This window comes from Myotis yumanensis, unplaced genomic scaffold (assembly GCF_028538775.1).
Source record: "Myotis yumanensis isolate MYYU_CA2020_CCGP unplaced genomic scaffold, mMyoYum1.0.hap1 SCAF_11, whole genome shotgun sequence".
Taxonomy (NCBI): domain Eukaryota; kingdom Metazoa; phylum Chordata; class Mammalia; order Chiroptera; family Vespertilionidae; genus Myotis; species Myotis yumanensis.
In genome coordinates, this window is record NW_027223762.1 from 14271864 (window position 1) to 14296034 (window position 24171).

Below are 24171 nucleotides of genomic sequence, written 5' to 3' on the forward strand. Positions count from 1 at the left end.
TTCAGAATCCAAGGCCAATGATTTAATCAAGCACACTGTGTAATGAAGCCTCCATAAAACCCTAAACACAGGGTTCTGAACGCTTCTGGGTTGATGATCTAAGGCAGCGGTTCTCAACCTGTGGGTCGCGACCCCTTTGGCGGTCGAACGACCCTTTCACAGGGGTCGCCTAAGACCATCCTGCATATCAGATATTTACATGACGATTCATCACAGTAGCAACATTACAGTTATGAAGTAGCAACGAAAATAATTTTATGGTTGGGTCACAACATGAGGAACTGTATTTAACGGGCCAGAAGGTTGAGAACCACTGATCTAAGGGCTTGTGCCTCAGATGGGGGGAGGGGTCTCTTTCCCGGAATAGGTGCTCAATAAATAGGGGAGACAGAGAACTAAGCCCAGAAAACAAACTGTAGGGCCAAGTGGGCAATTCTTGCCTGGAGGAATCCCAGCTGGCCAGGTGGTCAGGCGAGGCCCCCTGGAGGAGGGGTGATGAGGACAAGGCCCTGAAGAGTAAGGGGTTTGCAGAGAGGAGAGAAGGGCGCCCAGCGGCAGGAAGGACATGGTCAGAGATGGAGCTGCAGGAACTGGAGGCAGGTTCAGAGAGAAGGAGCGGCTGGTGTGACGGGGGAGGCAGTGCTGTGCCTGCAGACTGAGCCCAGGGGGAGGCAGTGATGTGGCGAAGGACCTCCAGAGCCAGGCAAACCCCTTGGCCCATTCATAACCTACTATTTCTCAGTCAAGACCTCTTTGCCAAAATAAAGTTGAAAAGAGGGGAGAGGGGATTTTTCTGAACAGCACTCACTGTACGAGCCCTCCCAACCTCGGGAAAGTGGTCACGGGATGGGTTTTAATATCTAGGCCCACGTGTGAGAACTTTATAAACCCACCGAGCGTCTCTCATGGGAATGAAGTAACTGGTAAGGATTTCCTACCCTCTGAGCAGTTTACACTTCCCAATCCTTTCACCCTCCCAACACCGTCATTCTGCAGGTAGAAGATGAAGATAATAAGAAAGTGGGAAGAACGGGAAGGAAATAAGCACAGGCCACACGGAGGGTTCTGGTACTGGCTGGACCAGCTAGGGAATATCAGTGTCCTCATCTGTGAAATGGGTATGTAAAAAACACCCAACCTCCTATTTCACAGAGCAGCTGTAGGACCAATAACCTGGAGAAAATCAACTGCCCCGATGCTAATCACCAACACTGGCAGCCACAGCACACAGTGCCTTCTACACACCAGGATGGGGCGATACATTGTTGGAAAAATTCCTAAATGTTTTTCACTTTTAAGAAGAATAACTGAGACATGGAGAGAGACAGAACACAAAATTCTAGAGTAATTTAAGGACAGACAGAGGCAAGGAATTCAGGTCTCAGCATTTGAGTCCACTTACAGTGGCCACTGGGTGAGGGTGACGTGGATGGAGGCAAGACCCACAGACTGGGAGATGAGGCCTGGTTCATTCCACTGCCCCCTTTTCACAAAGGCTCTCATCAGGGCTCCTTTACTGGAACCTTCTACTGTCTGGGTGAAATTACTTTGGGCAGTTAGTTCTCTAGCCCCGGAAGCTGTGTGTGACATGCACCAGCTGGGGCAGCCCTGCCTGCAAGCCTACTATGGGTGACCTTGTGACATAAAGAATAGGCCCTGGGCCTTGCTCCCTCACTGCCTTCTGTGTGACCCTGGGCACTGCTCTACCTTAGTTTCCCCATCCACCTCCCAGAGGGACTGTGGGCACATGGGAAGGACTGAGCCTGAGAGAGCCTAGAGAAGATGGGGACACGGGGATCCCTGTGCCCCTCGGTCGGCCTCACTCACTTCTTTGACCCTGTGCAGCAGTGGCTGGAGCCAGTCCCTGTTCACCTCACAGTGGCTGTCGAGGAAAGTCAGAGTGGTGCCCTGGGCAACATCAGCGCCTCGGATCCGGGACCGGACCAGACCTGAGAGGGGATAAAAGGCCAAGTGGGTGACAGCAGGGCCACGGAGGAACCACTTGGCATTCTCCCCATACACAGAACACCCCCAAAACATGCACACACCTAATACCACCCCCCCACCCCCGCTCACATCCCCAGATCCCGCCAGCTGCACAGACCCACCTTCCCGCTGGTCATTGCGTAGGCATTTCACCTTGGGCAGCTTGATGAGCTCTTCACAGTCACCAGCTGCAAAGACAACAGGTTATGTAAGTGAGCACCTGGGTGGAGGTGAACCTGAAGAATAGGTGAGGCAGCCCTGCTTGCAGTGCCCACCACCGACTGCAGAGCCCGCCCTGACTCCAGGGTTCCCGGGACCTTCAGCAGGGGCACCAACCATGGCTATCAATATGTAATGTGGCCCGGTCCATGCAGAGTGGCTCAAGGCGGCCTCTATGGAGCAGGTCAGTCACACAGTGGCACCTGCACACTTGTTAGAAAACACTTCCAGATGGGAGTTCCGGGCATGGTCGCCTGGGGACACTGCTCCTCTCCTCCACATCGCTCAAAGCAGGAGTTCATTTCAGTGGGGTCTGGAAAACACGGCTGGGTGGCCAGAGACGGAATGGGATGAATTTTGGAGTTTCCTTCAGACCAAGGACTCTCAATACAAGAGACCCTATTTGTTAAGGGTTCCATCCACAGGGTCTTTCCTCACACAGAGCCCGTCCAACTTTCCATCGCACAGGAAAAGGTGCCAGGATGGGCAAGGGAGCCCATCTCAGGCATTTGCCTAGGGTCATCCTCCAGCTTGCCTGCTGCCCAGAATTCCGTAGGCTCACCATCCCTTGGTTCTGAACTCTATATCGTGTTCCTACCAGTTTGGCTTTGCTTCATCGGTTTACCAACCTTAGCCTCTCTGCTTGGCTCGGACTGGACTGAGTGACAGCAAAGACTCACACACGCTTTCTTGGGGCCAGGTGCCGTTCTAAGCCCTTTGAAGGTGTTAACATTTAAATTCTTATATAAACCACATCTATTATTATCTCCATTTTATAGTCAAGGAAACGGAGACACATCGAGGTTAATAATCTGCCCAAGGCACCTCCCTAGTAAGAGTGAGTGACAGGTCTAGGATTTGAAGCCAGGCAGTCTGGCTCCAGAGTCCACGCTCTAACCACCAGGCTATTCTGCCTCTAAGTTGATCTAGCAGCATTCCCTTCTGCAGCCTCAGTGCCAGGCTGCCTCCCAGCAGGACGCGTGCCTCCCCACCTCCAACCCCTTCTTCACTAGGGAAAGGAGATCAGATCCCTGAGTTGCAGCACGCGAGTCCCTGTGGACTTGGTGCACAGCCCACTTATGTATCATTTCCAAGGTTTCAAGGCTCTGTCACAGATGTGGGTTTCTAGCCTTCCTACAGCAGATCCCAGCATAGCAGTGCCTCCTATTCCAGCATCCAGCATCAGCTCTGGTGGGGACAGGCTCCACCCTCCTGGACTTGGAGTTGCCCCCAGTGGCCCTTGTCTGCTTCCCCTGGTTCATCAGTGGGGAGGGGTGGGCTTGCCTGGGTGTGGTTGACTGCCTGGAACTGTACCCATGGCTCTCAGAAGAGGTATCCGCACTATTAATACTTGAAGCCTAACAGTGTTTCTATAATGACTGTCCCTGAGCACACAGGTGTCAAGCTTTTCTTGGGGACAGTAGACTTGGAGTATGAATTTGGGTAGGGCCCAGGTTCTTTGACAGGACGACTAGGAAACAGCGATGACCAGAAGGTTGCAGGGTTGGAAGGCAGGTGCTCACTGTGTCGTGGCCAGCTGATGGGATGTCCCACCAGGGGATGCCAAAGACAGAGCCTACCCGGTCCTCCTGTAGGAATGAAAGGGAGAGGGTGTGGTCTCCTGGGCGCAGGCTAGCAGTTGATCACGCATCCCACACGGGAATCTCTCGTGATATATTTGCTTCTGGGCTCTGAGCACCAGGGTCAATCCTTTGAAGGTTGAATTCCTACGTCCAGGAATGTAGGTTAAGGAGCAGTGACACACATGCTTGTGTGTGCATCCAGGTGTGCACATATGCATACACACACCAACCCAGGCAAGAATCTACTAAACGTACCTACTTACGCCCTCACAGACTCATAGCAGAGAACCCAAGATGCTGTTTTACAAAGGTAAGGCTTATCTCCTTCTTGAGCCCTGCTTGGACACTCAAAGGCTCCACTCCTGCTATAAACCTAGGCTTTCCTACATCCCCCGAGAACCCTGGGCTCGCCCCTGCCTGGCACTAAGGGGCTGGGACAGACATTTGTGTCTACAGAGCAAGGGAGCGGTGCTACTTACGGTCATTGCTGAAGTCATCCACTAATATGATTTCCTGGATCAGATTCATAGGGGTGCGGTTTAACACACTGAGAGATGGGAAGAGGGAAGATCATTATGACGTCTAATGGCAAATATGTGCATTAAATTGAGTTTAAAATATATACCATTGCATTTGAGAAATAGAAACTCAAAGAGCAGCTAAAGGGCTTGTCCAGGCCCCTGGTTCCCCCGTGACCACTGGCAGAGAACTCTGCTCTGTCTTAGTGAGTGAATGCCACTACCACTCACCTGGCACCAAGCCAAATGCAGAAGTCATCCTCAACAACACCCGCCCCCCATCCCTGACCCCCACACCAAACCAGTGACCAAGAAAGATGGGCTGGTTCGACTTGTAAATGTGACTCGAATCACTGTCACCTCTTACACCTGCTCCGACCTCTTGTACAGTTTATTACGGAAGCCTTGACCTGCCCAGGCCGTCTTCATGGGGCCCCCGGAGCAAGCTTTCTGATCTCTGGTCGTGTGATTGTCTTCGCTGATGCAGACAAATAATCTGACAACCCCTCCTTTGAGGCTCCCTACCCTCAGCATGCTCTTCAAGGCCGCCTGTCACAGCCTGGAGCCAGCCCCCGTTTCCAGCCTGCTCACGCCCAGTGCCGTTACCTGGAGACACCTGCCCACTCATAACACAGAGCCTGTCCCCCTACTGAGGCCACGGCTTGAATGACCATCCTCTGCCAGGAGACCAGTTCAAATGTCACTTCCTCTCTAATAGCTTTCCCAGCCACTTAGTGAGAATTAATTGCTTCCTCCTCTGGGATTCCTCAGCAGTTGTATCTGAAGCTTCCCGTGGCTTTCACTGCTGCCTGACTGGGGGGTGGTTTTTGCTGGACCTGGTCATAGCCTCAGGGACAGGTCATATCCTTGTCAAGTTACCTCTGCACTGCCAGAGTCCAGCACAGCCCCTTGGCCCATTACCACCCCCTCCAGGGACATTTAGTGCACACCTACTATGTGCTTGGGTGTGTGATGAGGAACAAAAGAGACATAAGCTCTGCCTTCCAGAAGCTTGTGGTCTAGCAGCTACTTACTACAAGCTGTGCGATCTTGGGTGAGTTACTTGACTGTTCTGTGCAGTAAAGTACTCCATCTATAAATGGGGATAAATGTAGTAGTAGTCACTTCACAGGGCTGTTGGGAGAGCTAAAGGAGAAAATGTATCTAAAGCATTTAGCAGGGTGTCTGGCAATAAATGATGAAACTTGGTAGCAATTATTATTATTTTGTGTATCATCGTGATTTTTTGAATTGACTTAATTTACCCTCCTGTGCTGTGGCTCTATAGCCCCAGGGCAAGGCTGGGTTTTGGAGTTCACTCTGGGTGTCAGGCTGGATCCCACTTCTCCTGAACACCCCAAACCACATGGTCCCTCAGAAATATTCCTGGGCAGCACCACCCACCATAGAACGCCTGGAGCCATCCATGTGTTGGGGAGGAGGTTTGGATGGGCCGAGACGCTGAGCATGTCCCTCCTCTCAGCCCTGGTTCTGGTGAGCCACCTTTCTAAGAAGGCTCGGGGCAGATCCTTGCCTCGAGCTACCTTTATTCATGAAGCCTTAACTCTCACCATGGCAACGGGTGTCAGGCAGACAGAGGAGCCCCAACACCAAGCCTTGAGCCCTCAGGTGGGAGGTGGGGACCAGAAGGGTCAGCAGGTGGCGGGAGGAGACCCTCACCACCTCGCCACCGTGATCTTTGGAGAGAAAACACAGGCAAACTCAACAAACAGTGGCTAATCAGGGATTGAGGGGGGGAGGGAGGCAGAGAGAAAGGGAAAACCTGCCTGAAGAATACCCTCTAATGAGGTTTGATTATGGCAGCAGCTTCTGCATGCGATTCCCCAAATCCCTGCCGGCTCTTTGAAATTCAAGAGTTCTCTTCTGCGAACATCAAAAGGTAAATCGCGTGTGGCTCTGTGCTGGTTGAACTGAGAGATGATTAGCGAATAAAAAATGCCCAGGGTTTAAACAAGAAAAAGAAAGAAATCATCAGCAGTAAGTGCTAATTAGACCATTTCCTGGTAACACCTGGCTTGTTTTTGCTCCTCTGATCACAGCAATTGGAGTGATGGTGGGGGGCTTCCTGAAAGTGGCTCTGGGCTGGGCTGGGCGGGTGCTCTGGGCTCCAGGGTGGCCGGTGGAGGAGAAAGGTCCAGGGCAGCCCACGGGGCCCTCCCTTCTGCACAGTCCATCCCCATGCCCACCCCCCTGACCCCTTTGCTCTCATCACTTCTCTGGCCAGCACGCCTCACCAGCACGCTCCATGACAAAGCCATGTTTTCCCCTGCTTCTGCGCCCCGCGGCTGTTCCAGGCCTTCTCCTTCCGCAGCCTCAGCACGGCAGGGAGGGCTTACCTCCCTGGCACATCCAGGTCACGGTGTGCCTGGGAATTCTGCTACACCTGAGTCTCCTGTACACAGCTCACATCCCCGCCCCAGGACGCTGTGCTGGCAGCGTCTACACTTTCTGCTTTCTGCCTGCTGCCCTAACCGTGGAGCCCACGTGGGCACCCCGAGAGGAGGTGGGCATGGCGGTGTGGGCAGCGTGGGAGGCCAGGAGGCCCCCACCGCCGACTAGCTGTGCAATCCTGAACAAGACGCCGGGCCGCCTTCCTTTCCATCTGTAATTACATTTTCTTTGTAAGGGCAGGCGATATTAATACTTGACCCACTTCACAGGCTTTTGTGCGTATGAAATGAGGAAATGTATTTGAAATTGCTTTGTGAACTCCACGGTCTCGATGCAGGCAGGGTTTATCAAACGCTCCATAAATACCAGCTGAATGAAGACCTAAGGCTGGCTGAGAAGTTGACTTGTTCTGGAGCAGACTGGCGTGGGTTGAGGCCCTGAACCTGTCCAGCCTCCATTCACCAGCTGGGGAGCTCCAGTTAGTACTGAGCCCGCAGCACCACCACTCCCTCAGCTGCATGAAAGGCGCTTAGCACTGTGCCTGGTGCACAGCCGCTGCTCTTGCAATCTGAGTGTTCATAGTCATGACATTGGTCTCAAAGTGTGATCCCAGAGCCAGTAGCATCAGCGTCACCTGGCTCTGGGCTAGAATATCAATTCTAGACTCATGAGCTAGAATATCGGGGGATGGGGCCCAAGAAACCATGTTTTAACAAGCCCTCCGCACTGCTGCCTACCCACTGGGGGTGCATCACCTGTTGTCACCTGAACAGGCTCAACTGGAACCAGGTATTGTTTCAAGGCCTTTACCTGCCTGAGCTCATTTACTCTTGTCCACAATCATGCAAAGTAGTTATTACCAGGAGCCCTTGTTTTGCAGAAAAGGAAACTGAGGCAGAGAGGTGAAGGAGCTGGCCCAGGGTCACGTAGCTGGCAAGGCCAGAGCAGCCAAATCTGGCCCCAGAGTCCGATTTCTTAACCACCTTAACCTGAGAAATGGCTCCTCTAAATCTAGGACTTTACAAAGAAGCTACAGTGAGAGACTCGGGATATGAAGTATCAATCGTGTGGGCCCCAGAGCCCCATGTGTGTGTAGAGCCAAAGGAGGCCTCCAAGGAAGGGGACAACCCTGGGTTTCACATATACACAGGGACCTGCTGCAACACCAAAGATAGACCATTTTGCCAGGCTTTTCTCTCTCCTTAAGTGAGAAAAGTCCCCTCACTCACCTAGGCTGTGATGCTCTCCCTTCCCCCACTGCCCACCCCATCATGCTTCTACTTGGCTCTGAGGGTCCCATATGGGTCTTCCCAGCCCCTCGCCCTCCAGCTAACTCAGGAGCTCAGGCCAGAGAGCTTGGGCAGGTGTGAGCAGAGAGGCAAAGACCTGGCCCAGTCCTGGGAGGAGGAAGAAAAGGAATAGTGTCCCTTCTCCTCCCCAACCCCCCGCCCAGTTCCTCGAGCCTCTTTCCTTTCTGAGGGCCTGGCAGCAAAGCCATCAGAATTCTAGAACATTAAAGATGAAAGGTGCCTTAGAGAAGACCCTTTCATCTCTGGTGAAGTGATGGGAAGTGATTCTCAGTCAGTCCCTTCTCAGTAGTGGGAGGAGGTTCAGAATCCCAAGGCAGTGAGTGATACCTGGCCGTGGAAGCTTCTAGAAATAATCTTCGCCCTGACCGGTTTGGCTCAGTGGATAGAGCGTCGACCTGCAGACTGAAAGGTCCCAGGTTCGATTCCAGTCAAGGGCATGTACCTTGGTTGCAGGCACATCCCCAGTAGAGGGTGTTCAGGAGGCAGCTGATTGATGTTTCTCTCTCATCGATGTTTCTAACTCTCTATCCCTCTCCCTTCCTCTCTGTAAAAAATTAATAAAACATATCTTTAAAAAAACAAAAACATTTAGAAATAATCTTCCTTGCCTCCCTCCCTAAAACTCACTTCCATCCAGCCTGCTGCTGATGTAAACACACGTCTGTTCACACGTGGCTTTCAGACCCCCAATCTGCTGTTTGTGTGCATTACACTGGGGCCTGAGCCAGGGGCCCAGCTTTCATCTGAAGTCTGAGAGGCAGCACACAGGTCCACGGCTCTCCGCAGAATGCCCAGCATCTGGTGTGGTCTGGCACTTCATGGCTACCCTCTGAAAACTCTGTTGATGGCCCCAAGCCCCCTCCCAGGGCACAGGGCATCAGGACGTCGGAGACAGACCTCCAGGCTGGGGGATCGAGCACTGGGACCACAGCCCTGGCTGCCTCCCACTTCCACACAGGACCACAGGACATTGAAAGGAGAGTCCTGGCCCCTGTCCTCCATTCACCACATACGCCCGGACTTCACAGAATCCAACTGGGGTCCCAACTGAAGTGAGGCGCTCTGTAGACTTAAAGCTCAGTGTACATTTAACATGTTAATGTTATTATAGAGTATCGTTATTACTATAGTGAAGAGGTGGAGGAGCAGCTGGAAGAGGAGAAATATGTCTTAGAACTAAAAGGGCTGAGTCTGAGGGCAGCAGCTGAAGTGCTCCCAAGAACATAAACATAGGGAAGCTTGGGGGGCCTGCGGCCTCCATGTTATAACACCCCCAAAATGTTCCCCAGACATCCCCAAGAGGAAGGTTTATTGTGGGGAATGTGACAGAACTTGAGACATCGGATACACTTTTATCGCCACCTTTACCGATCCGGTTCCTGACCTGCTCACGGTCACAAGGCTAGGAAGTGGCAGGGTAGAAACTTGACTCCAGGTGCTCAGACTCTAAGCGTGGTGTCCTTTAAGAACCCCTCAGCCTCTTGTCTTTTGAGTGCTCACTAGGTATGCAGATAGAGGGATGGCTAACATTGATCAAGGGCTGGCCCAGATCGCAGTCCCCTAATGGTGAGAGCGTGCGTGTGTGAGTGAGAGAGTGCGTGAGTGAATGTATGTGAGTGTATGTGTGTGAGTGTGTGCGTACAAGCATGTGTGTTGAGGAGGACAGAGGTGTGACAATCAGAAGACTCCCTGAAGGAGGAGGAGCCATCCTGGGAAGGCGCTTCGCTCAGATGCTACAGTGTCTTCATGGAAGTATCCAGTGGACGTGCCCAGACACAGCCGTGTGTGGGGGGCTGTGGCTGGCACTTGGGAACCAGTACCTCTGCTGCCGTGTGCTGCTCTGCCTGCAAGGCCCCAAACCTCTGTTCTCCCTTCACCAGAACAGACCCGGGTAAATGGGACCACCCCTCGCCCCCGACCCCCTACATGCCCACCCCATACTGCTTGCAAGTCCGAAAGGTAAGTTATTAGTCAACCGTGAGACTCGCAGTGACATGTGGCAGTGACCGGCGCATTTTCCTGTCAAAAGTTGAAGTCTTGTTGGAAATATAATTCAAATCAGATGGCCTGTGGGATGGACGCAGAAGCCAGGGCAGACAGGGCAAGCAGCTGGTGGAAGGACCCAGCCAGCCAGTCACCAGGACATCTGGGCAGCAGACAGAGCTGCTCCCGTGGACAGAGGGGAAGGCGGGACTGAAGCCTGTGTGTTTGGGCAGGTCCCTCCCTACCCTTCTAAGGGATACACTGACCCTGCACAGTGGACACTCATCATGAGTGACAGGTGTCACAGAAGACTTGGTGCCCGCCATCAGGGGGACCCTATTGCTGACTCCCTCCTGCCATTGGGTGCTTCCCCACCTGCCAATAGCCATGCAGGTGGGGCAAGGAGAGAGAGAAGGTGTGGCTTGTTGATTGAAATGACAAGAGACTTTGCTGTGCTTGGTTGTCTCCTTCTTAGGCACAGAGAAGGGGAGTCAAAACAACCAGGACCTCCTAAGAACCTGGCAAAAAATTCCCAGCCAGGTCTCTGGGGCCTGTCTGTGTTTTAAGGAGTGTTCGGCAGGGGGCAGATGCTGGAACTTCTGCATATCAAACATGCATGCAGGTCACAGGCCACACAAGCAAGGCCCTCCCTATTAGAGCAATGGCAGGGCCCAGACTAGGCCCTGAGGGTGGATGGAGAGGCCCAAGAGGGAACAGGGCTGAAACAGTGGTGGCTGAGAAAGCAAATGTTAGCCATCACCGTCGGGCTGCTCTGGTTTGCACCATCGGCCCTGACGGGAGCGGGAGGCTGTGGAGAGGGAGGTGCTGGGATAGGCAGCACTTGGCAGACCCCAGTTCCAATCCCGGCCTGATGCTGGGGGCGGGTACATACTCAGCCTCTCAGGCTTCAGCTCCTTCGGCCGCCGTGAACTTAGAACTCATATTCTAGAGGCGGTCAACACAGTAGCCAAGGGCAGGGCTCTCCCAGGCCCTCCATGATCTCAGTGACCTTCTGCAAGTTACTCAACACCTCAGGCCTCCATCTTTCACCTGTGGATTGGGAGCTGTGAGGAGTGACCGAGTAGATGCACCTAGAGTGTGTTGAACAGTGCCTGGTGGGTGGTTAGAAACACTTGATATTCTTATCACAAGGCCAGTCCCCCCCCCCCCCCCCCCCCCAAGCAAACGAGCCCTCACCAAGTGCTGGCTCAGGCGGGCTGAGCGACCCGGAAGACTGTCCTACCTGCGGATGGTCCTGAGCAGGGTGGAGCGGGCCTCGTTGTGGAAGGTGATGATGATGCTGGTGGGAGGCAGGTCCCTGCAGTACATCAGCAGCGTGCATCTGGGAAAGAAAGACAGGAGACAGCTATGACCTTTGGGGGCAAAGCAGATGGCAGGGGCTGGAACTACGGGCATCGTGGTGGTCACCAGCATGGACAGATGCCTGGCGTCGAATGGGGCAAGACCCCAGGGCCTCACCCAGCCCGACCAGGGGCAGGGAAGCTCCGAAAATGACTGAAGCTCAATTTCCTACCACCTTGGGGAACCTGGGCTTGGAGCCAAATTAAGCTGAGATTCAGAACATAAATGTGGGATTTCTCCCACACCCCAGTTAGTACCCAGTGGTTCCTAGAGCCGCACAAACCTGCCCCCAAATTTTAGGCTCTGCTCCCCAGTCCGGGTCTATCCAGGTGGCAGAGGCTGCACATGCTCTGGGCCAGCAGCTGCAGCCCACCCCACCATGCTAACCCCAACCTCCCGCCCCACACACCAACATCTGGCTAGTATACAGAAGCTGAGCCCTCAACCTCCAGCATAAATAATAGAACCCCATCTCGAAAAAGCATTCATTTCCACGTGTCCAGCATCATTTTGTATGACAATTATATCTGGGGTACCTTCAATTTAGCACCTTTCTGCAAGTGAAAACTGTAGCCCACGGCCCAGAAATTACTATAATAACGAAAATAAACCTGCCGAGAGAGGCTGGTCCCACCAGGGACTGTCCCTGCTTCTTGCTCTTTCGGGGGCTGTCCAATCACACGGAGGGATATTAAACAGGAAGTAAATAACAGGTTTGGTGAGTTAAACATTTCCTTTCTTCGCATTCCAATTTCTCCCTAGGTTTTTAATTTGGGGTCCAGAAACCCAAGGATGGACTTCAAGGGGGCTGTGAACTCCGTGAAATTGTTTGAAAGCTGCGTATGCAAATACGCCCCCCCCCTTTTTTTTTAGGGAGATGGTGCATAGTTTTATGTAGATTCTCAAAGAAATCTGTGGCCTAAAATGTGGGGAGCTGATATAGGGTTAAGCCTCAGACTGACCTGTTGGCAAAGTCACAAACAATTCCCAGCTTAGAGGGCACAGTCCTCTTAGCATAATTAGGCTTGACCTTATGAGGCTCCCTAGATCTTATCTGGGAAGCTAATGGGCTGAGGGAAGTGCAGGAAGTGGCCAAAACAAGTGAAACTCACAAGAACTGTGTAACTATAGAAACCACTACCTTGTTTACCTCTCACTATAAAATAAAGGCTCAGCTTGCCTTGGGATCTTTTTCTGTGGCCTCAGCCAGGCACAGGGAAGATCCACGGAGACTACGGAGAGCTATGCGTTCTTCGCCGACTCCGTCCACACCTTTGGGAACCCCTGGACCTGATGGGGCTGGACCCCAGCACTAAAATACTTAAGAGCCTCATTCCTAGGCCAGTGGGCCTGACGTCCCTTTGGCCTCACTGGTAATTCTGAACCCTTTTCCCTAAAGAGCGAAGACTGAGAACTTTTGGGATCAGGACCCCTCTCCCACACAAGGGTCCGGGCACCATGGCAGCTGTGGGACTCTGGGCAGACCACCTGCCTCTCCAGGCTGCTGTGTGCTCATCTGTAAGACAGGGCTCTCCGGCTAAAGGTTCTCACAGCATCAGTAATCAAAAGCTTTGGTTAGAGCTGACACTCAATAGCATGGTTGATTTAAAGGGAAGGTCACAAATATGCTGTAACTGAGGCTCAAGTTGTGGCTGCAGGCCTGAATTTACCTTTCTAAGCCTCAGTTTCTTTATCTGGAAAGTAGAGATAAGTTTTTCACTTGTAGACTCCTCCCCGCCCCAGATTATTAATAGGTGGCTGACAAAAAGTAACTCATTTATAACATCAAGTTCAAATCCGCAGACGACTCCTCCATTGGGTGGAGTCAGATCTTGCAGGGGCTGGAGAGGCGTCTTTGGTGAGTGGACTGGCAAATGCAATAGTGGGTGAGGGGTGCTGGGAGGCTAGAGGAGGAGAGTGAGCAAAGGAGGTGGCATCAATGTCAGAGAGGGGAACCTGTGCTGTGATGTCCATTTGAATCCTGGGTCTGCCGGGCACTGCTGGGTGCCCTTGGGCGCGTCATTTACCTTCTGAGCCTCAATGCTGTTACCTATACAATGTGGACAAACACCTCCCTCCTGGGCTTGTCCTGAAGACCGCAGGCATTGCAGGCAAAACACCTGGTGTTCTGCAGATGCTGAGTAGAATCATCACACTGAGGCCGAACCAGCCTCCGCGCAGTGTTCAGTATTTCTGAATGAGAGCCACAAACTCATAGTCCAGAAGAGGAAGGGGCTTTGGAGAGAGCCCAGGCCAGTCTCCTAAACTGGGCAGAAATTCGTGATGTAACAGACCTGGGTTGTTCTCTCCTGGGCCTCAGCCCTCCAGCTTCCTGTGCCCGAGGATCAGGAATCCTGTAAGCGCCTGGACCATGCACAGGCTTTGGGAGGGCAAGTAGCCGGGCGGTGCCTCAGACCTCAGAGGCACAGACATCTTGCGCCTGGGACTTAGCACTATCTGCCTCCTGCCCTGCTCACGGCTCCAGGTACCTGGAGTCATCCTTTATCGCATCTGATGTCATGACAGCCTCTGAGAACCTTTACTCCACAGATGAGGACAACTGAGCCTCAGAATCTCGCTCAAGGTCACACATCAGCAGAGTGACTGCGATGAGCTGAACCCAGGTCCCGTGACCTCTCACCTGGCAAGTGTCCCACTGTGAACCCACCCTGGTTAAGGCACAGAGCTGGAGGGGCTGGTGCTGGGTGGGGCGCACCTGCCTGAGCCCCTTGTACCAGCCACCTGCCCTCCAAGGCCCACATGGGCCACAGTCCTGCCTAGAGACGAGCACAGGACACAGGCAGCAACAAAGCCAAGGGCTGAGAAAAATTCTTACAATCTGACGCAGTGAGGAGAGGCGGCTCTCTGTGAGAGCAATCTAAAAGATTAATCAAACAGCGAGATCTATTAGGGACACGAGGGGAATGAGAAAGGCTGCCAACACTGAGCTCTGGCGCCGGCAGACGGACCAGAAAGCATGTTTATAATTTATTAAGGACTCGGGGGTTTCGCTGGAGAGGAGAGCCAGTGAGCAGAAAGGATAGGCGTCCGGGTGGACCGAGGAGGAAGGGCGGGACCACCGCTGTGTTGAGAGTCAGGTGCCAGCCCCGGGCAGCCGTCCCGATTGCTGCAGAAGCTCCTGAATAATACACACTCCTCCCAGCCGATTTCCACCAGCGGCTTCTTTTTTTCTTTAAAGAAAGAGTCTATGAAGACTCTTCATTTTCCTAAGTTCAGCTGGGTCTAAAAGTGCTTCCTGAACCACCAACTTCTTGAGTGTTCAATGCCACTTATTGGCAGAGGTTGCTTCCCAGAGAGGGCTCCGAGATGCTCACGCCTGGCCTGGGGTTGGAACTTCTCCCTCTTTTGTCTCTTCCCATCTCTCCACCAGCCAATCGCTGCTCCCCTGCCACCCCTAGCCCCCACCCCTGCACACGTGCCAATTTGGGCATGTCAGAAACTCACTTAGTGAGGATCACTGTCAGTTACCACAGAAATATAATGCTATGCACATGCCTTTCCTTTTACTGCACAAGCTCATTAAACTGACAGCAGCCTGTAAACAGTGTTATGAGGATCATCACCCCGCCTTTCTCAATGGGCAGCAGGTGGCCTGTAGGGTGCCTGCTGGGGCAAGGACCGGGGTTCTCTGGCTCCCGGACAAAGTCTCCCTCCTACAGCACGCTGCCCTTAGGGAAGAGGAGACGTGGTCATAAAGTATAAATGTTTGTGATTTTATTCTGGAGCACAAAATCCGGAGGGGCTCCTGTTAGCATGGGAGGCAGCCTCAGTAACTGTGAAGCAGGGGAGAGCTTGATTATTATTATTAAAACTAGAGGCCCAATGCACGAGATTTGTGCAAGAGTAGGCCTTCCTTCCCTCCACTGCAGGCACCGGCTTCCCTCTGCCACCCAGGCTATCCTCACAACTCCAGCTTCGTCCAGAAGGTCATCGGAAGGACATCCAGTCTAATTAGCATATTATGCTTTTATTATTATAGATATGCACGCAAGGCAAAGCCGTTCTGGCTCCTCCAGATCTGACAACGGCCCCGAGTCAGAGAAGACAAACTCTTGGAAGAGGTTCTGGCATCCCAGAGGGGAGACTGAGGGCAGTCACATAAAGGGGAAAGGTCATGCCACATAGGGTAATGAAACCCAGCAGGCCTGTGGTGGGGCACATGGGGTCAAATCTTCCTCCCTGGGAGCCTGGCAGAGACTTGACTTCCCTAAGCCTTAGCTTCCTGGTTCGTAAGGGTGAAAATACCCACCTCAGGGAATGCTTTAAAACTATTCCCAGTGATTCCTACTGCCAGGCACTGTAGTGAGCACCTCTGAAGGCTCCGAACAGCCCGACGAGGGGCTACTGTTTAATGGGTCACTCATGGGGACACTGAGGCAAAGGGAAGTGGTCACTCTCTGCAGCTAGTGACCCCTGGCTTGCTGGACGTCCTATCACCAGGCCACAACATCTGCGTGCCAGCACGGGTCCCAGCACCCAGCTGTTACTCAGGCCCACTCTGCCCTGTGCACCACGAGCACCCCTGTGCCTACACTCAAATCACCACCCCAAGAGCAGATTCTACTGCGCTCTGGAATCCAGCGGTTGCAGTGACCTTCCCAGAAGTGAGGGACAGGATGCCATCCCTGTTGGGAAACCTCTGGCTGAGTGGCCACAGGGACATGCTAACAGGGGCCCCTACTTACTGCCCAGATGGAGCCAGGAAAAGTGAGTGGAGGTTTGATTTCCACGAGGCCCCTTCCCAGGGGCGGTTAATAAATAGCTGCTCCTAAACAGAAAGCTGTGGTTGGTCCCTCTGACTCCTGGAGCTGCCATGCACACTATGAGCTGAGACCCAGGCAGAGGAGACCAAGGTGTTCTCCTCCTGCGTGTCCCATTTCCTGAGCTCTACGGCCACAAAGGCCAAGGGGAACACAGACACGTGACGCAAAGTGGGGTGGTTTCCTGGGAGAACACTGTCTGTCCCCTAGGGAGCAGCAATCTGTGGATTCCCAGATGCAGGCAGCAGGGTACATCCTCCCTCCCTCCTCCCCTCATTTCTCCTGCCACCAAAACTGATGTGTGTGAGGAAGAAAGGATGAGAAGGGAAAGCTCCTGGCCCAGGGACCTTCCCAGAATGCCAGTCCCCCGAGGACAGGAACAGTGAACATGCTGCCAGCGTTTAGAATCGATTTAGTTTTTAGAGCTGAGAACACCTAATGCATTCCCAGCTCATTCTGTAAGGATGCCTGCTCTTAGCTATTTGGGGGGAGGGAGGGGGAAAGGGAGAAGACCTCAAGCTATAAAACGCTGCATCTGCGACTGGCCTCTAGGTTCCAGCTCAACTCTTTAGAAGGGTAAAACACAAGCCGTCCAAAATGTATGACGACTATAACACCAGAAATTCCCTTTAATCTCATTTCATGGGCAACACTGATACACTGTAAAGCATGAAATTTTTATTTCATGTCAATTTCCCTGGGATTTCACATGCAGATTAATTTGTTCGTCCTCATAAACATATACTGCCCCAGTTTCCTGCTTTAATAGCCACCCTTCCTTCGTGTTTCAGAAATCCTCCAGCCCATAAAAAACACTTAAAATAATAGTGAGATCTGCTATTCCCCGACACTTGCCACGTTTTGAATTGCCGAGCATGTTATTAAATTCCAGGATACTGGGAGGGTTTAAGTGGGGCAGGGCAGGGAAGTGAGCTGCATAGAAGTGGATTGGGCGCCGTGATGGACAGCTGGTGGCCTCCAGTCCCCACCTCCTTGTGTGATCTCCTCCCAATAAGTGTGAGCCGAACCTGGCCACTTGCTTCCAAGGAACAGGATACAGCTAAAGTAATGGGGTATCACTTTTGCAATTAGGTTACAAAAGACTGTGACTTCCATTTTTTTGGCGTGCATGCTTTGGTGAAGCAAGCTGCCATTCTGGGGAACCCCACATAGCAAGGACCTGGGTGTGGGCTTTGGCCAACAGCCTGTGAGGAACTGAATCCTGCCACAACCCCGTGAGGGTGCCTGGAAGAGGGTCAGCCATGCCCTGTGATGCCTGCACCTTCATTGTGCCTGTGAGACCCTGAAGGAAGGACCTACCTGAGCCATTCCCGAATTCTTGACCCACAGAAACTGTGAGATCGTAAACATTGTCATTAGTGTAAGCCATTAAGTTTTGGGGTAATTTGTTATGCAGCAGTAGACAGGCACTCTTAGCAACTAAACAAAACAAAACAAAAAACAAGTCTACCAGGTTTCTCACGCCTCAAAGGTAAATTCTCTTGGGTACCTGATAGAAGAGCTATGCATCATGGCTCCACCCCCCCCCCCCCCCATGGGCTCCCAGAGTCCCCAAAGGGCCCTTCATTGATTCCTGGTGGCCTGCAAGGTAATGCTACGGCCTGTCGATCATCCATCTTCATCTCCGGACCTGATGTTGCTCCACATTCCCATCATGTCTTTATGGATTACTACAGCAACTTCTAGCTGGCTTTATCCCCTTCCGATCTATCTTGGACACTGCAACTAGAATGATCTTTTCAAACTGCAAATCTTTATCACCTTTCAACACTGTCCAAATTTCTGTGGGTTTTTAAAAAATTTTTTTTATTGATTTGAGAGAGAGAAACAGCGATTTGTTGTTCCACTTGTTTATGCATTCATTGGTTGATTCTTGTATGTGCCCTGACCAGGGATCAAACCTGCAACCTTGGTGCACTGGGATGATGCTGTAACCAACTCAGCTACCCAGCCAGGGCTGTCCAAATTTATCACAAAATAAAGTTGAAGCTCCTAATCACAGCTTACCATCCCAGGGACCTGGCACCACTTCTGACTCCTCTCTTCACATCCTCCACGTTCTAGCCGGTTGTGCCTGACCTGCTTTCTCCCTCTGGGCCTAGGAAGGCGCCGCCTCCTTCCCATGTGTCTGAAATGTACTCGCCTCTCTCCCAAGGCTGGGCTATTTTCTCCTCTTCTAATCCTGGCTGGGAAGTTATTTCCCCTGGGAAGCAGTGCTTGACCTCCCAAGGCTTTTCCAATGGGCTCCCCCAGGACCCTGTACCCACCTCATCACTGAAAGTTATTGCCAAGTCTTGTCAATGTACTCTTCTCTCTCCTCTGCTGACTGTTAGCTGCAATGGAGGCAAGGACTTATTTGCAGCTGTAACCTCAGTTAGTAACCTAGCAGAGCGACTAAACACAGCAGACAACAATAAATGTCTACGGAATGAGGGGGGAGGAAGCAGCTGAGGCTTCCACGGGGACAAAGCCACAGGGGGAAATGGATCTTGCTAAGTTATGGGTGACACCAGCTCCACTGAGCTGCAGAGCTGTGAGCCGAGTGGGACACCAAGGTCGGAGTGAAAGACCAAAATAAGTCACAAAAACTGAAGTTGGAGTATGAAGCCACCGTGGCAACAACAGGGAGCCTAGGCTAAGGCTGTCCTGGCAGACATCTGGGAGTCACACGGTGCCTCTGAAGAGCTCTGACCCATTCTCTATTGCACTGGGAATACTCAGCCGTGTTTGAAAAGCCAGGATGTGCCCTAGCCGGTTTGGCTCAGTGGATAGACCGTCGGTCTGCAGACCGAAGGGTCCCGGGTTCGATTCCAGTCATGGGCATATACCTCAGTTGCAGGTTCTTCCCCATCCCAGGCCCTGGTCAGGGTGCGTGCAGGATACAAAAAAAAAAAAAAAGCCAGGCTGTTCCTGTCATATACGAAGTCCTCAGGATGATAAAGGAGGCTTCCTTGAGTAAGACAAGAGAGACTGAATCCTATCTAATAGGCTCATCACTCTCTTCTCCCAGACCCGTTCTGTCCAATCCGGAGCCACTAGCCACATGTGGTTACTGAGCACTTGAGATGAGTTGAAATGGAGATACATTGTAAGTATCAAATACACACAAGATTTCAAAGACTTTGTACAAAAAGAGAATGTGAAATATCTCAGAAACTTTTTTTTTTACATTGCTTATATGTTGAAATGATACTATTTAGGTACATTGGGTTAAATAAAATATATTATGAAAATTAACTTAACTGATTTCTTTTTCTTTTAACAATGTGACTACCAGAAAAAAATTTAGATTAAATGTGAGGCTCCCATCAATTTCTATCGGGCGCTGTTGCCCTCGGTCATTCCTGAACCTTAGCTTATATATAATACAATCTAAAAGTTCAACATTAGTTGTCAGATATTGGTTCCCAGATATTGGGTTCTTTCATGTAAGTAAAATAAAATTTAAAAATTAGCCCAGCCGGTGTGGCTCAGTGGTTGAGCATCAACCTATGAGCCAGGAGGTCATGGTTCAATTCCTGGTCAGGGCACATGCCCAGGTTTTGGGCTCGATCCTCAGTGGGAGTGTACAGGAGACAGCCAATCAATGATTCTCTCTCATCATTGATGTTTCTCTTTCCCGCTTCCTTCCTCTCTGAAATCAATAAAAATATATATTTTTTAAATTATAGAGACCATTGCTTGCAACATTTCACTCTGCAGGAAAGAATCTATAATAATAAAAGTCTAATATGCTAATTAGACTGAACTGAAGAAGCCGGTGCTACGAGGGCTGTGCCCCTTGCATGAATTTCGTGCATCTTGCCTCTAATATATTATAAAAACCCCATCATCTACTATCATTATTTCATAAAAGAAAGGGTATTTAAATACCAGAAAAGGCTGCAATCTCAGAATAATTTAAAACCCTTTAAATTGTAAAATTTAACTTTAAGAAAATGTCTGCCATAGTCTTTCCCTCACCTCCAACTCCCTGGGTCACATCAGTACTAACTCACCAAATGGCATCTAGGGTTTGTTCCACTAATGATGAGCCTGTCTGGCCACCCTCTGCAGACAGCATGGATGCTGAGCCCAGAAGACCCGCCATCCCCACTCCTTGTTCTGGCAGCTCCAACTCTGTCCTTGATGCTAACGAGCCAGTATGGTTTTCTACTCTCTGGTCCGATATCTTTTCAGGCTCCCCTGCTGCCCATGTTGTCATGTGCCATCTGGGCTCTCTCCTGACTTGCAGAACGCAGACACCTGTGGCTGAGCTGAGACCTCCTAGAAATGACCATTGCTCCAGTCTGCACCAGGGCCCCTTTGTTTTTCCAGACAACTAACTTTGGCCTCTTAGGCTGACCAGCCCCTTTGAGGTGAGCGGGACACTGACATTTCGTGAAAATGGTGGAGGCGGCAGTGCCTTCTCTCTGGGAAGCTGCAAAGAGGCTTCCTCTGGGGGCTGCAAAGAGGCTTCTCTGGGGACGCCACCAGGACCTGTGTTAGGTGCGACCAAGCACCACCCAGAAGGCAGCTGCGTGCACGCATGTGCATATGTGTGGGCACATGCAGGGCAGATTGTGCTCAAAAGGCAAATGCTGAGTCTAGCTGGGCCCCAAGCGTGGAGGAGTGCCAATTTCACTTATTTGTGAGATGTTTCCTAAAAAAGATTTCTCAGTGTCTGAGACTAGAGCTCCTTCCAGTCTTATTTTAGCCCTGCTTGAATCACATTCCTCAGTAGTAATAATAGATAACATTTATTGAACTCTCGCCGTGTCTCAGGCATTCTTCAAGGGCTGTGAGTCTGCACAGTCATTCTCTGCGGTAGGTGCTGCGACTCCTCCTCTCTGGAGCAGACTGTGAGGTCACGGTCAGTGGGCAGCAGAGCCTCAGTGTAAAGCCAGAGCCTGGCTCCCAGCCCTGTGCTCTCACACGTTCCACCAGAAGGACCCCGGCGGTCATCCGACTCACCGGCTCGCAAACCCTTATTTCATACTGACCTTTCCCTCCGTCTTTGGTCTTGAAGGCCTCATGCGAGGAGGTTCTGGAAAGATGGAAATCCCAAATATGGGCTATCCATCACCTGCTAAAGAATGATGGCTCCCCTTGACAGTCTCGGAGCTGGTTTCTGATATTTTCCAGACCTTCCCGCTGAAGAATTAGAGAAGAGTCGCCCTCCTTTTGCCTAGTGGATGTAAAGGTCCTCAAGCTGAAGCAGCTGAGATAAGCCCTGCAGCCTAGTGACTCTGGGGATGTCACCGCCCGAGCACACTAGCTCAGGAATGGCCTGTTCAGGGCAAGTGTCCACGTCTCCTTCTCCAGGACATCACAACGGTGCGCCCCTCTGGGAGGTCTGGGGTGGGAAGGTAAAGGGCAAAGGCTTCCCACACCTTCCTGCCCCTCTGGTCAGTCAATCCATCCCTGAGTCAGATTTACTCCAAATTCGGCCACCATCACTTCCTTGTAGTCTCTCTTCCTCGGCCTGCCCGACAGTAACAGCCTCCTGCCTGTTCTTCCACTTGCAGGCTCTCCCCTTCATCCCATTCCTCCCCATTTTCCACATTAAGCTTCATACTGCACTTCTTCACACAACTCTGTCTTCAGGAGTTACCTGAAGCTAAATTGTGCCCACATCCCAAGGCCTCCACCATCAGGTTAACCCCCCCAGCCCTGCCCCACAGTTCCCTCCGCCCGCAAACCCAGGCCACAACCTCCACACGCCTACCTCCCGTCCCGCCAGCTTCCTTCCCAAGGCTGCCTCATTCTAACTGTTGTGCATTGTCTGACCCAGGTTCGGCTACTCCCACTGCACTTCTCACGGGCTGCTTGGGGCCACACCCCTTTCCACATTGCTGTGCTGTCTTCCCGGTGGGCAGGAGCCCCTTTTCAACTTTGAGTTCCTCTGGGCAAGTTGCTCAGCTGACTGGAGTCAATTTCCTCATCTCTAAAACCAGGATCACAGCAAAGTTATTGGGGGGCTTAACTGAGAGAACATATATAAGGTGCCTAACACACGTCAGGGGGATAGTTTGCTCAATAAAGTTGGCTGATTATGGCCTTGGATTTATATGCTAACAGAGAATTCTTAGTTGAGTGAATGCGGTTTTAAATTTCCCGTGATTAGATTTCCCCCTCTGTTCTGAGAATTCATTTCCATGCCTGCCCTCCCAAACCCTGATGTTTCAGAAGGTAGTTATTACTCAGCAGATCCTGGGGAGGAGGCGGGGTGCAGGCACTGTGTGAGGCTCTGGCGGGAAACACAAAGATAGGTCGGCATCCCTGCCCCAAGTCACTCAAGGTCTCCAAGGGGAGGGGAAAGCAAACGGATGCTTGCAACTTGGGCTATAGGAGCTGTTGAGAGGGGAGAATGGGAGTGACAAGTAGGTACAGCACTTAGCCCGAGCAGACAAGAGGCTTTCTGGAGAGGGGACCCTGCCAGCTGGATTCCTGAAAGGCACAAGGGCCTGCCCTGAGAGAGCAGCAAAGATCTGGAGGCGTGAACCCTCGGGGACAGACAGGCAGCTGCAAACCCCGGGCCTGGCTGGGGTGGACATGCCTTCAGAGGAGGGGTGAGCTGATGGCACTGAAGGTTTTGGATGAGGAGTGGTGTGTGTGCCCTTGGAAAGCTCTGGAGGAGGAGGTGTGGAGGATGGACTGGTGAGGGGCCAGAGCCAAGTAGGAGGGCCGCTGGGGGCTGCTGCAGTCACCCAGGTGAGAGGGGACAGCAAATGAGCATGGCGGCAAGGTCAGGGGTCAAGAGCTATCTAGGAGGTAGACTCAACAAAATGAGGTAAGAGACGAATGGGACTCCAAGGATTTTGGCTGAGGTCAAAGGGTGAACGGCGGGGCTTGTTCTGAGATGAGGCAGGGGAGAGCAACTTGGGTGCTTGGTGTCTCGAGAGGCGGTCCAGGCAGGCTCAGAGAGGCTCCAGGAAGGAATAAGTCACATATCTGTCTGATGAATCAAGGAGAGACAGGACAGGTAGGAGTGGGGAGGCAGGAGGATGGAGCAATGCCTGCTCTGGCTAGCTTCAAGGTCATTGTGAGGGTCAGGCGAGGGCAGAGGGTGAGAGCTGTCTGAATACAATAACCTCCAATCAAATATACAAGTTTCCTCTTGTTATGTCAGAAACACCAAGGATAACCACCAGGGGCGTTTGCTAGCCCAGCTGGAACCCATGGCTCCTCGGGTCCCTCAGCACAGCCCTTCTCCCACCACATCACACAGCCTTCAGTTCGCTTGGCAGCCACCCTCAGGCCCCCGCTGATCGCATGGCTCCATCCCACTGTCTCACGGCAGCCAGCCTCCCTGCCACAGCTTCTCCCACCCACAGCTGTCATCTCCTCTCTGCTCTTTTCATCTCCCATCAAACACATTCTGAGCTTCCTGGCCCCCGCCCTTCCGTCACTCCCTCTGCTGGCCTTGCTTCTTTCCCCAGCATCTTAAAAGTACGAACTGCACCAGGCCTGCATCGCAGTTGCCTCATCACTTTGCCTTCCAGTTTCAAAGTAAGTGTGACATTCAGGCACAAGTTAAGCGTTGGTGCAGGGGGCTGAGGCTGAGGCAGGAAGTTCTGTGCCCGCCTTGTTCCCTCCACCCTGCCCTGCCTTGTTCTTGGAGCGCAGCCCAACTCGGAGAAGGGGGGGGGGGGGGGCAGGGTGCTAAACCAGGACCTCTCCAAACTCATGCACATCACCCCTTCCCCTCCGCAGCTGTCACCCTTCCGCCCTGCCTCCCTTCCGCCCTGCCTCTCAGCCTGCTTTTACCCATGGCCGCGGAGCGGGGAAGACACGGCAGGGCCTGTGTGCTAATGCTGATCCCAATACAACACCCATTGACTGCTCATCACCACGGCTAACACAGTCATCCAGTGTCACCCGAGGACAAAGACTGTGTCAGCCTTTGACACGGACTGTGGATGGGCCCCCTCACAGCAACCCTGGTACCATTATTATTCCCCTGAGGAAGCCGAGGCTCGGGGAGTTTGAGTTACGTACACAAAGACCAGATAGT

The 24171-nt window shown here is 52.2% G+C and overlaps 1 protein-coding gene across 2 annotated transcripts in view; it reads right to left on the minus strand.

Moving 5' to 3' along the window:
* Window positions 1–24171, minus strand: part of GALNT14 (polypeptide N-acetylgalactosaminyltransferase 14) — a 182115-nt gene that overhangs the window by 32054 nt on the left and 125890 nt on the right. For both annotated transcript variants that reach the window (XM_070428404.1, XM_070428405.1), the window contains exons 3-6: window positions 11255–11353; window positions 4268–4335; window positions 2109–2174; window positions 1828–1949 (exon numbers count right to left, since the gene is read on the minus strand). In XM_070428404.1, coding sequence (XP_070284505.1) covers window positions 1828–1949; window positions 2109–2174; window positions 4268–4335; window positions 11255–11353 — 355 coding nt within the window. The remainder of the gene's footprint in view (window positions 1–1827; window positions 1950–2108; window positions 2175–4267; window positions 4336–11254; window positions 11354–24171) is intronic.